This window comes from Entelurus aequoreus, linkage group LG14, assembly GCF_033978785.1.
Source record: "Entelurus aequoreus isolate RoL-2023_Sb linkage group LG14, RoL_Eaeq_v1.1, whole genome shotgun sequence".
Lineage (NCBI taxonomy): Eukaryota > Metazoa > Chordata > Actinopteri > Syngnathiformes > Syngnathidae > Entelurus > Entelurus aequoreus.
Genome location: NC_084744.1, coordinates 14266769 through 14280265, shown reverse-complemented (window position 1 = coordinate 14280265; position 13497 = coordinate 14266769). Strand labels below are relative to the sequence as shown.

Genomic DNA, 13497 nt, shown 5'->3' with positions numbered 1-13497 from the left:
AGAGGACAGCGACCTCATGTGGCTAAAAGGTAAATTGTATATTTTATCGACCTTTGGTACTGTAACCTACTTTCTTTATACCTTATAGCCATACATAAAAATGTTGCTTTTTTTGGTTTACAATTCCACACGATTCCACACGATTAAAGCAAATACGTCATCGCTGAATAGGAAAACACTTTGTTGCGGAACCGTATTTCCGGGTTTGAGTTCAACCCGGAAGCCAACAACAAGAACTCGGCTGTTAGCCAGCTGAGCTAGCCCTACCGGTTTCCCTTTGGGCTGTCGAATAACAAACTGTCAAGTTTACATCAGGCCGATTAAAGACCACGGAGCTTGCATGAAAGTGTTGTTCCCGAAGCACAGTTTTGTCGTCTCTTCACGCAGCCGATGCAAGTAAAAATGACAGGAAGGTGAGTAAAGTGCGCCGCCGCCTGGTTAACCTCCGGCGAGTTAACGCTAGGTTAGCTTTAGCAGTTAGCATGCTAATGTTGGACTAAGGCAGCACTTTTTGCGACAATTATTTGTACAATAACTTTAAAAAATCCTGTTGCTTCGTTTCCTTAAGTTACAGTAAATGTGCCGTACTTGTAACCCATTTTTGTGTTTAAAATTTTGCGAACAAATTGAGTGACACGTCGACGTGTAGTGACTATTAGCATTAGCATATATTTTCTCTCTGGCATGGTTATTAGTTGTTGTTTGTGACTTACACTCCTTTTTGTTGTCCCACTAATATGTTTTGTTGTCAACAAGATCAACTATTGTTGCTGCATGGTTCGTACGAGCATATTGCTTTATGTTTTTGTCCACACCCTGTGCGCTTATCCAGTTCACATGACTAGTAATAATTACTTCGTAAACTTAATGACGCCCCATAGTGGTAATCAAGGTTAACAAAAAGGTGATATCTCATTTAAAGTGTCTTATCTTCACATGAATTAAAGTGAGTGGTAAACGCTGCATTTGTATGAGTGTAATGTAATAGCTGTGCACACAACATACACCAGGGCAGTACGGTGGTACAGGGGTTAGTGCATGTGCCTCACAATACGAATGTCCTGAGTTCAATCCCGGGCTCGGGATCTTTCTGTGTAGAGTTTGCATGTTCTCCCCGTGACTGCGTGGGTTCCCTCTGGGCTCCGGCTTCCTCCCACCTCCAAAAACATGCACCTGGGGATAGGTTGATTGACAACACTAAAAAATGGCCCCAGTGTGTGTGTGTGAATGTTGTCTGTCTATCTGTGTTGGCCCTGCGATGAGGTGGCGACTTGTCCAGGGTGTACCTCGCCTTCCGCCCGATTGTAGCTGAAATAGGCTCCAGCGCCCCCCGCGACCCCGAATGTAATAAGCGGTAGAAAATGGATGGATGGATTTATATTATTATTTGGTGCAGCCAGGCCGGAGCAGGAGGGGATTGAAAGAGGAAAAAAAGGAAGAGAGAGGGGGAAATTGCGAGGACAAGTGGGGGATAAGACAGAGAGACAACAACAACAACATCAGCAAATAGGATATGTACAAATATCATACTTGCCAACCCTCCTGGTTTTACATACGAACACAGAGAGTTTCAAAAACACATTTTTGGGGTTAAAATAATCTCCATCCACACAAGTGTACTTTCAAAACTGTTTTATGTCTACACACAAACGCATACATTAGCTGTCATGCACATTGTGTCCAATCAGAAGCCTGAAAAAATCAGCAACTTGGTGGTATTACACCTCTATTATGTTTACTTTGATCGACTTTGGACGTACACGATCTTTAAAACCAGCCAGAGTACACAGAGAACATTATTAAAAAAGTTAAAGTACCAATGATTGTCACACACACACACTATGTGTGGTGAAATTACCCCCTGCATTTTACCCATCCCCTTGTTCACCCCCTGGGAGGTGAGGGGAGCTGTGAGCAACGGCGGTGGCTGCGCCCGGGAATCAATTTGGTGATTTAACCCCCAATTCCAACCCTTGATGCTGCGTGCCAAGCAGGGAGATAGATAGATAGTACTTTATTGATTCCTTCAGGAGAGTTCCCTCAGGAAAATTACAATTCCAGCAGCAGTATACAAAATTGAGATCAAATTTAAAAAGTAAATAATGGGGGTATAAATGGAAACAAAATAGAAAAATATTACAATAGAATAAAAATAAAAAGCAACAATGACAATAAAAATATAACAGTGAAATAAGAATATAACAAGAGAAACTAGGCAGTAGTGACCATGTTATGAAAAAGAGGTAGTGGGTCCCATTTTTACAGTCTTTGGTTAGACTCGGCCGGAGTTTGAACTCACGACCTACCGATCTCTGGGCGGACCCTTTAACCACAAGGCCACTGAGCAGTGTGTACTGATGCTAAAGACAGCATACACTTGATTACACATGTACCATATCACAATATCCATGATTAAATGTTTTATAATTCCCTTGAACATGCAAAATGGTTTCCATGGCTCATTAGTGTGGCTGATTTTAGAAATAATGTTGCTGAACAAGTTATGATTCTATGAGTGTTGGGTTCCAGCAGCACAGCACAACCAATTACCTCCCTGCTTGGCACTCAGCATCAAGGGTTGGAATTGGCGGTTACATCACCAAATGATTCCCGGGCACGGCCACCGCTGCTGCTCACCGAACAAGGGGATTGGTCAAATGCAGAGGTTAATTTCACCACATGACGTGACTATCATTGGTACTTTAACTTTTTAACTCCAAAGAGGACGCTACATTGTTTTTTTTAATTGCTTGGTCGATTTTTACACGCGAGCACTGTCGAGCCCGGCTCCATGTACAAAAACGGAAGCAAGACACGTAAGTTAACTTCATGATTTGTCGTTAAACAAGGACTAAAACATAAGATAATGTTGTACCTTTCTAGTCTTGCTTGTCAAAGTTGTTCCATCAGGTGGAGGTTCGACACACAGCGATGGTATCCAAAACAGCTGACTGTCGTTTGCGCCGTCTAAAGTGTCGCAAGGCCCCTTTTGATGTGTCTTTTTTATTAATATTGAGTGAAAACAGCAGCATGTTTACGTTCAATCATACAGTAAATCCTCTTATAGTGTGTTTGAAGCCAGCAAGGTAGTGCTACTGAGCTTGGAAATGACAGCGCTCAACCGTGACGTCGTCACAAGTCTCCGTTTGTGCCGTGTACACGCATACCCTAAGCCAGCGTTTCTCAAAGTGTGGGGCGCGCCCCACTGGTGGGGAATAGAGACATGACAGGTGGGGCGCGAGGAACGGGAGGAAATTTCACTTTACTTTTTTTTTTTTTAAATTATATTCTTAGATTTTTTTTTTTACTATGCTTTCATTTTCTATACACACTGTAAATCACTTTGTGATTCTGTCTGTGGAATCCGCTATATAAATAAATGTAAATTAGTTATTTTTCCTGTAGACTTTAAATTTCTAGGTAGGAGCGCAAGTTTGACAGACATAGCAACAGTAACTAATGGGGGCGGGGCTAAGCGGAAGCTCTGTGAATGGCGAGTCACTGTGCGAGGATTTGCTGTTTTGCAAATACATAAAAAATAGAGCCACTGCTGATGAGCTGTTCAAGATAATGGACAGTTTCCTCAAAGAACACAACCTTAAATGGGAAAACTGTGTGGGCTTTTGCTCTGATGGCACACAGACCATGGCAGGGTAAAGAAACGGGCTGCAGGCTCTAATAAAGAGGGTTGCGCCAAATGCGCATTGGACACACTGTGTGTCATTCACCGGGAAGCATTCGCGTCAAGCAAGCTCAGCCCCGAACTCAATGAGGTTTTAACAGTGGCAGTGTCAAGCCTGCAACCCCGATTTGAAAAGCTGTGCAGTGCAAAACAGGCTCATTGCAGCCACTAATGCTGGAGTACTGTAAAACTCATGTTCACTTGCAGGGGCGCCGAAAAGGGGGGGTAAAGGAGACAGATTCTAGGGGCCCATGATGGAGGGGGGCCCAGAGAGGCCCCTAATGATGATGAAATTATAATACAGAAAAAATAATGACACTAAGTTATTAACTAACATATAATCACACATGTTTTATTTTCCATGTCCTGGTAACAATACCTTTGTTTGTTTTGGAAGCATCAACACCTGCAGGGCCCTCCCTTCCCCCCCTCTATTTACGTAAAATGGTTCAGTCCGACTGGATCAGCTGCATGTAGAGCACGACGATTTGTCACAGACAGACAGCGCCACAGCGGGCAAAGCGGAGGAGACAGCAGTATGCCTCAAAAATCAGGCAGCCAAAAAAGAAAGGAAAATAAAATAAGAGAGAAGAAGGAGTTGAAGGGTCGACAATATGTCACCCAATATTTCCCAAAAAAAAGGTGGGTTTGTTAGTTGTGGTGGAAAGTTATGCATATTAACTTTGTCCCTGTCTGTGGTAATAAGCTAGCTCACTTTTCTCACCATGTTAGCTCAAGAAAACTCTGGATTTTTACATTTTACTGCTATATTAGTTAAATAATCAATCCAGTCAAACATTTATCAAGCTGTTCTTATTCAATAATAGTTGATCTCCCCTCTGTCAAAATGATGCCTCATTCTGAACAGAGTCAAGTGCACCAGCAGCAGCAGCAGCTGTCTGTCAGCCCCCAAGTCCCCCTGCCCCTGAATCAGCCCCAGTGCCCCCACACGAGGAAGGAGGTGAGCAGCTGTGTGTGTTGAAATAATAATAATAATAATAATATAATACAAAATATAATACATTTTACTACAGTCTCAAGAATCAGTGGTGCAGCAAATAAATGACTCAAAATGAATTCCATTGTATTCAGAATACCATTAAAATGCATAATTGTATGTAAAATAGCATCAAAAAATGTTGCCGCTGTGTTGGGGGCCCTGTAAAGATTCTTTTCATGGGGCCCAAAATCCCTAGCGGCGCCCCTGTTCACTTGCTCTGTCTTGCCAAAATGCATAGCTCCTCCTTTTTTTTTGCAAAGATTGCAAAGTGGCACTTTTATTTTATTTATTATTATGCATCACGTTATTTGATTTATTATTGAACTTGAAGCAAGTTATAACACTTTTATTTTATTTATTATTGAACTTGATGCAAGTTATAACACTTTTATTTGATTTATTATTGAACTTGATGCAAGTTATAACAATGTTTTTGATTTATTATTGAACTTGATGCAAGTTATAACACTTTTGATTTATTATTGAACTTGATGCAAGTTATAACACTTTTGTTTTATTTATTATTGAACTTGATGCAAGTTATTTGATTTATTATTGAACTTGATGCAAGTTATAACACTTTTGTTTTATTTATTATTGAACTTGATGCAAGTTATTTGATTTATTATTGAACTTGATGCAAGTTATTTGATTTATTATTGAACTTGATGCAAGTTATACCACAGCTGCACAGTTATTTTATTTATTATTGAACTTGATGTTATTTTATGTTATTGAGTTTGAATGTATACAACTTGATGTTACTTGATGTTCAATAAATTTGAAAATGTTAAGCTTGGCATTAGCGTTCTGTTGGGGCGATGGGGGCAGGTGGGGCTTGAAAACTCCCCCTTGTCCAAAGTGGGGGATGACAAAAAAAGTTTGAGAACCACTGCCCTAAGCGGAGAGTTTTGGATATCTACACTTTGGCCAGCGTATTTGTAAAATTCTGCATTTTTAAAGACAAAAGTATACGTCTGCGTGTGGACAAGAGGCCTAAACGTAGGTGTTTATTAAGTATCTGTGTTCGTGTGGACGTGGTCTTACACTCCTGTTTGTTGTCCCACTAATATGTTTTTTTGTCAACAAGATCAACTATTTTTGCTGCATGGTTCGTACAAACCTATTGCTTTATGTTTTTGTCCACACCCTGTGTGCTTATCCAGTTCACATGACTAGTAATAATTAGTTTGTAACCCTAGTGACGCCCATAGTGGTAATCAAGGTTAACAAAAAGGTAATGTCTCATTTAAAGTGTCTATCTTAAACGCTGCATTTGTATGAGTGTAATATAATAGCTATGCGCACATACATGAATCTGGTTTGTAATGTATGACGTATTACATGTTGGAATGCGTATTATGTTACACACTCTAAAAAATGGAAGTGTCTCCCAGATTTGGGTTACTTTTAACCATATTATTTCATTTGAAACAAATGTGTTAATCTAGCATTTTAGAATTTAGACTTTATAAAGGACTAGTAAGCAGGGATATGCAAATCAATCAGTCACCAATCAGAATCAACAACTTTTGTTAAAAAGTATGTGATCGCCATTGTCGATTAATTTGAATGTTTTAATGGAAACCCCCTTGAGATGCAGCATCTCGTATTCAACGGGGACCAAAGACATTTCAAATTAACACAATACAGTACAACACAGGACAAGTTACACAACAAACAATTACAGACAATCATTAAAGACAATTTTGCTCAGATACCTCTCAGCTCACACAACTCTCTCAGAATTTACAATAGAATAACATATAATGCAGTAAATTAAATATAATATTATCATGCCCCCCGCGACCCCGAAGGGAATAAGCGGTAGAAAATGGATGGATGGATGGATGGATTATTAAATTAAATTAAATTCCCACCAAGGGCATACTACATACAGTGGCATTCAGTTTTAAGATAAACAAAAAGAGACATTTTGAAGGGACCAATGGCTGATAAAGACCTCAGAGGGACAGGCAGATGATTCCAGTCAAAGGGGGCTCTAAAAGAAAAGGACAACCGGGCCAGCTCTTGAAAGTGGAAAATAGAAGTGTCTCCCAGACTTGGGTTACTTTTTTGGGTTACGTTTAACCATATTCTTTCATTTAAAACAAATGCGTTAGTCTAAATCCAACATTGGTCCTGGAATTTAGACTTTTTAAAGGACTAGTAAGCAGGGATGTGCAAATCAATCAGTCACCGATCAGTATCGACAATTTTTGTTCAAAAGTATGCGATCGCCATTGAGATTAATGCCTTTTAAAAGCTGATTACAAACGCCAATCCCCTCGAGCTTACACTATTACCTTACAAAAGTACATGTTTCTAGTAAAAGTCACAAAGATACATTATTTCAGGCATTATTAGACATTTTGCATGTTTGGTTTAGGAATTATGTTTGAATACATTTGCTATTGCTTTTTTTGCATTATCTCAGGATTCTAAGAACATTACTGTCATGTTGAGTAAAAAACTATTTTTTGTGTTTGAAAACCTTACAAAAGCACATGATTCCAGTAAAACTGACAAATATACATTATTTCAGGCATTATTAGACATATTGCATGTTTGGTTTAGGAGTTATGTTTTAATAACTGCCATATTGAGTATGACAATTACTTAGACTTAGACTTAGACAAACTTTAATGATCCACAAGGGAAATTGTTCAACACAGTAGCTCAGTTACAATGATGGAAAGTGTAAGGATGGAAAGGACAATGCAGGTATAAATAGACTAAAAAAGCTATATAAAAAAAAAAATCTAACATATATACGAATATATACATAATATGTGTACAGAATAATTTATATACAGATATATTATATTATGTCTATAACATATATACAATATATACCAATGACCATGTACAATATTACAGTATATACAGTATATATAACAGCAGCAGCATAAAATAGAGAGTAGGTCCAGCAGGAAATAGAAGATAGACATTATAAACAAAGAGAAGTAGCTAACATGTCAGGTGTCAGATAATAGGCAGATGTATGGCGAGTGATTATACAGCTGGATGGAGTACGGAATGAAGGAGTTCTTGAATCGCACAGTGCGGGAAGGAAGTTGAAGGAGCCTGTTGGAGTATGAACTCCGCTGTCCCTTAATTGTCAGGTGGAGTGGGTGGGCAGGATTGTCCGTGGTGGCGAGCAGTTTGTCCAGTGTCCTCCTGTCCCTCACTGACACAAACGCCTCCACACTCTACACGGTCATATTGAGTAAAAAACTAGTTTTTGTGTTTGCAAACCTTACAAACGCACATGTTTCTAGTAAAATGTATGTCTAGTTTCCTGGCTGACAAGCTGCAAACAACTAAATATGTATCTCAATACACAGCGTGGAGCCTCTAGGCTAATGATAATCACCTCTGTCATATCAAATAAACTGCATTTCCTAGTATCTTAAGTATCATCATCATCAACTAGCATTATCACTGGAGGACCAGTATCACTGTAGGGCGAGGCTAGACATGTTACATCCCTATTAGTAAGCCCTACTGGGTGGTGACACACAATTTAGTGTGTCTGTAGCTTTAAAGCTAATGAGCTGTATTTGTTTACTACTGTTCCGTGAAGTGCTATTGTGCCATTGTATCCACTTTTTAAATCTACACTGTAGCTGTGCACTTGTCTGACATAATAAATGCAATATATCACACAACAGCATAACAGAGTGGGACAGGATGACGTAAATGTTATCACCACTAGCATAGCTGTGTGAGCTACTTTTCTCATAACAACTGAAATATGCTAGGTTAGCATATAAACTGTAGCTAGCTGACAGATGCAGGTTTTATTTTAAGATGTGTAGCAAAGCCTACTTTTAAAAACATTTTCAAAGATGTTCCTAGTCATGTTTTGCTCACGTCTTCTGCCTGGTGTTCTATGTGCTTCCAGATTGTGGGTTTTATGACTAAGCTCTGTGTTGGCATGGAGAAGCCGTGGAGGCTGTGGGGCACAGTGGAGCGCTGTGCCCTGGCCTTTGTCTCCTGGTCCTGGGGCGCCTGTCGTGTCTCCCTGCTGGCCCTCATCCTCACTTTCCACCTCTACGGAGGTTTCATCCTCCTGGCTCTCATTCTGGCTTCCGTGGCGGGCATCCTCTACAAATTCCAAGACGTGCTCCTCTACTTCCCCGACCAGCCGTCGTCGTCGCGCCTCTACGTTCCCATGCCGACGGGAATTCCTCATGAGAACGTGTACGTTCGCACCAAGGACGGTGTGAAGCTCAACTTGATTCTACTTCGCTACACGGGAGGGGACGGGCCTCCTGGAGTCACCCCGGGCAATCAAAGCAGCAGCCCCGCCTCCTCGGCGCCGCCCACTATTCTTTACTTCCATGGCAACGCGGGCAATATCGGTCACAGAGTGCCCAATGCCTTGCTGATGCTTGTCAACCTGAAAGTCAACGTGGTGCTGGTGGACTACCGCGGCTACGGTAAGAGTGACGGGGAGCCCAGTGAGGAAGGCCTCTACTTGGACGCCGAGGCTACTCTAGACTACGTGATGACTCGCCCAGATTTGGACAAGACCAAAGTGATACTGTTCGGCCGCTCGCTCGGGGGCGCAGTGGCCATCCGCTTGGCGTCGGCCAACCCTCACCGTGTGGCTGCCATTATCGTGGAGAACACCTTCCTCAGCATCCCGCACATGGCGGCGACGCTCTTCTCCTTCTTGCCCATGCGCTTGCTGCCCGTGTGGTGCTACAGGAACCAGTTCCTGTCCTACCGGCAGGTGGCGCTGTGCCGCATGCCCTCCCTGTTCGTCTCGGGCCTGTCGGACCAGCTCATCCCGCCCGTCATGATGAAGCAGCTGTACGAGCTGTCGCCCTCGCGGACTAAACGCCTGGCCATCTTCCCAGAGGGCACGCACAACGACACGTGGCAGTGTCATGACTACTTCGCTTCCTTGGAGCAGTTCATCAAAGACCTGCTCAAGAGCCACGCCCACGAGGAGAGCGTGCAGACCTCTGCCAGTGTCACCATCATCTGATTTGATTTGACCCTCCATCAACGAGAACATAACATGTTCAGGGAGTGGCCATTGCTCTCTTTTCTTACTTTCAGCCTGAGCTGAATGCATGCATTTGAAACTATGAGGTCAGATTATCATGAAAGATTACAGAAATGTATTACAGCTACTGAGGGGAAGTGTGTTTACCATAAAAGGACTGATACAGATTAGTGCTGCTGTTACATGGTAGCTCTTTGGAGTAGAGGAGCACTCTGACAATCCCCACAAGGCTTCTCAGTCTGACTTGTAACACATTCAATGTAAAAAATACACACGTTTTATTTGATCACGAGCCTCTGTCTCATGGTCTCGTTAATTATTCTCTGTCCAGTGCCAGATCAAATAGTGAAATGACAGAGGGAGTACAAGGGCCACAAAAACGTATGGTATGACTTTTCTAGAAAATAATTGCAACGTTTTTCTAGTAGCATTATGACATCTGACATTGACTTCTTTTCCTGAAAAAAGTTTGACTCTTTGACTCTCACGATATTACAAAAAAATCCTGTTCTTGAAATATTGCAAGTTTTTTTCTACACTTTTCTAGAAATGATTTTGCTCTTTTTTCCATGTGACATTGATCCTTTCTCTTGGAAAGAAATATGACTTTCCTGTAGGAAAAAAAAAATGTTGAAGAAATACAATTCTCAAATAGTACTTGATGTAACGTGACTTTTTCCAGACAAAAATATCATAACTTTTTTCCCTGACAATATATAACTTTATCTCTCCCCAAGGCTTAATTTGTATTTGATATATTTATGCCCTTTTCTTGAAAAAAAAAAAAAGACTTGTCATAACAGTACTAATTTAACAGTATTTTGTTTGATGAAGTAGTTTTTAGCCTTGTAAAATTATTAAAAAAAAAAAAAAAAGACTGCCATAAAATTGTGACTATATCGGTCGGGAAAGAAAAGATGATTTTTGCAATATTTATTCCCCGCCCACTTGAGAAAGTAAGACTTATATTCTAATAGGTTTTTTTAATACAACTTTTTTCTTCTAAAAACTAACATCTGATGTAACTATTCAACTTGTTTTCTTGACAAATATACAACTTCACCTTCTTAACTCATCTTTTTCCCCTTTTGATATGTACAATAATAATTAAAAAGATAATAATTTGAATATGATTTTAATCATGTAACATTTTTGAAAATAATTTTTTACTTAAGCGTGGCTCTTGTATTCTTTCATAAGGGCTTTCCTTTTAGGAAGTAAAAAAAAAAAAAGTAAAGCGTAATCTTCATCAAATAGTAACGTGAAGCGTTCAAGAATCTAATCCCTGCTGTTATTATTCCTCACATTGTGTGGCATTGTGACTAATTGTTATTTAGGCCTACTGTACGCCCCAGCCTCCCACCATGTGCCAAAATGGCTGCACTCCTTCGGAGGCCTGTGAATGAGCTAATAAACCTTTCCCTAATGTCTTCAAAGGAGTCCGGCAGACGTTTGAGCATTTGACAAAAATAGAACGTTCACTTTAAATAACGCACAACACCATAAAAATGCAGAGATGTCAAAGCCATTCACATCTACTGTAGTGCTCTTTAGCCATATCTGGTGTGCTGTAACTACTATGAATGTAAAACATACTTGCATTGAATAACATGTCTGCTCTTCTATTTATCCATCAACAGTCCGATATATATTCACTATCATCATTTAGCTCACCCCCCAACATATGTTGGTATTGCACTTCCGGACTCCTAGTTGCCATGGTTACTGTCTGTCACATAAATGAAGCACTGGTGCTTAAATCTTGAGTCGAATGTGTGCTGCAAAACCACTTTGAATGTGTTTTTAGGAATAACTCATGTATGTGCTTTAAGGATGTGTTATACTGTAAGCAACTTGCAGTGTTGGACTTTTTTTGTACAAACTTCACAACATTTGAATGATTCATCTTCATCTTAAGCATGAAGATGTCACCCAATGACTTTTCTCTCCATTTGCACTCTTTTCTGCATTACTTTTTTGTGCTATTGCATTTTCACTTTGTGTGATCTTTGCTTTAATACGCAATAAAATTGATAATGAAAGTAACATTGCGACACTCTTAAATACAATCAAACAACGGTGTGGGGTTTTGACAGTTGCTGCCACTTCACTTTTTATTTTTGAGAAGTTTGTCAAGGTTGTCACACTTCCTTCTTTGATGCCTGTCAGAGCTTCGAGACAAAAAATAAAGATATGTCATGATTGCAGTAATGCTATGAAAAGGTATTGTGTGAAGCCACAATAAACAATAAAATAGTCGAATATTTGAATATTCTTTGAAAAATGAATCTTTATTCTAAAATTATCTTGCTCATATAACTTCACACATATATTCTGAGTTTATTCTCGTAATATTGCAACTTTTTGTAAAGAAAAACTTATCTCGGAAAAAAATATGACGGGAAACAATGGTTTTGAAATATGATGGCATTGGATTTTACTTGGATCTATACCCTGGTAGTACCGAGGGCATTCGGTCAGGCCACAAAAATATCGAATTTGGTATCCTCCTCTTCTCTGAGCTGCCACCTTATCGTGGTAGAGGAGTGTGCGTGTCCCAAAGAACCTAGGACCTATGTTGTCCGAGGGCTTCTATGCCCTCTGGTAGGGTCTCCCAAGACAAACAGGTGAGGGTGAGGGATCAGACAAAGAGCAGCTCGAATACCTCGATGGAAAAGAATATCAAAGGACCAGGAAAAGGGTGGAGTGCCATCTCCGGGTTGGGGAGGAGATCTTTCCCCAAGTGGAGGAGTTGAAGTACCTCGGAGTCTTGTTCACGAGTGAGGGAAGAGTGGATCGTGAGATCGAAAGGCAGATCGGTGTGGTGTCTTCAGTAATGCGGAAGCTGTGTCGATCCGTTGTGGTGAAGAAGGAGCTTCGCCGGAATGCAAAGCTCTCAATTTACCGGTTGATCTACGTTCCCATCCTCAGCTATGGTCCTGAGCTTTGGGTTATGACCGAAAGGACAAGCGTCCGTAATGAGTTTCTTTCGCCGGGTGGCAGGGCTCTCCCTTGGAGATAGGGTGAGAAGCTCTGCCATCCGGGAGGAGTTCAAAGTAAAGCCGCTGCTCCTCCACATCGAGAGGAGCCAGGTGAGGTGGTTCGGGCATCTGGTCAGGAGTGAGATGTTTAGGGCAGGTCCGACTGGTAGGAGGCCACGGGGAAGACCCAGGACTCATTGGGACGACTATGTCTCCCGGCTGGCCTGGGAACACCTCGGGATCCCCCGGGAGGAGCTGTACGAAGTGGCTGGGGAGATGGAAGTCTGGGCTTCCCTGCTTAGGCTGCTGCCCCCGTGACCCGACATCGGATAAGCGTAAGAAGATGGATGGACGGTATCCACAATAAGTAATTGTTGCCTACCATTGGTTTGTCAGTTTCCCAGCAGGCACAAAACATTGACACAACGTTGATTACATGTCTTTTAAAACTGACTTTGAAACATGGTTGCAAAATGCTGTGTTGTAAATTGAGACAAAGTTGACGTCCAATGTTGGATCCACATTGTTGTTTGGGAAATGACCAACTTTCAAAGGTCAAATCAACGTCGTCAAAAAGCGTGTTGTGTCCACGTAGTATTGATGTTGTAGAATAGTGGTTGGGAAATTACCAAAATGCAATGGTCAAATCAACGTCAGAACCCAACATTGATAAGACGTTGTTAAAAAGCATGTTGTTTCAACGTTATGTTTGAGTTGCTCAACATCAGGACCTACTTCCACAAGTTGTCAACATTGTTTTAATGTCTTGCGCCTGCTGGGTAATTAGCAAAAGTACTCAAAAAGTTCAATCAAT

At 40.9% G+C, this 13497-nt stretch overlaps 1 protein-coding gene across 2 annotated transcripts; it reads left to right on the top strand.

The window, feature by feature from the left end:
• The first annotated feature begins 215 nt into the window (after positions 1 to 215).
• Positions 216 to 11946, top strand: abhd13 (abhydrolase domain containing 13). 2 transcript variants are annotated; one of them, XM_062069035.1, is made up of 3 exons: positions 216 to 413; positions 4551 to 4643; positions 8590 to 11946. In XM_062069035.1, exon 3 carries the CDS (start codon positions 8602 to 8604, stop codon positions 9679 to 9681), a length of 1080 nt encoding a protein of 359 aa, XP_061925019.1. In that variant the 5' UTR covers positions 216 to 413; positions 4551 to 4643; positions 8590 to 8601; the 3' UTR covers positions 9682 to 11946. The 2 variants fall into 2 exon arrangements, with proteins under 2 accessions (XP_061925019.1, XP_061925017.1); XM_062069033.1 differs by lacking the exon at positions 4551 to 4643.
• The last annotated feature ends 1551 nt before the right edge of the window (positions 11947 to 13497 follow it).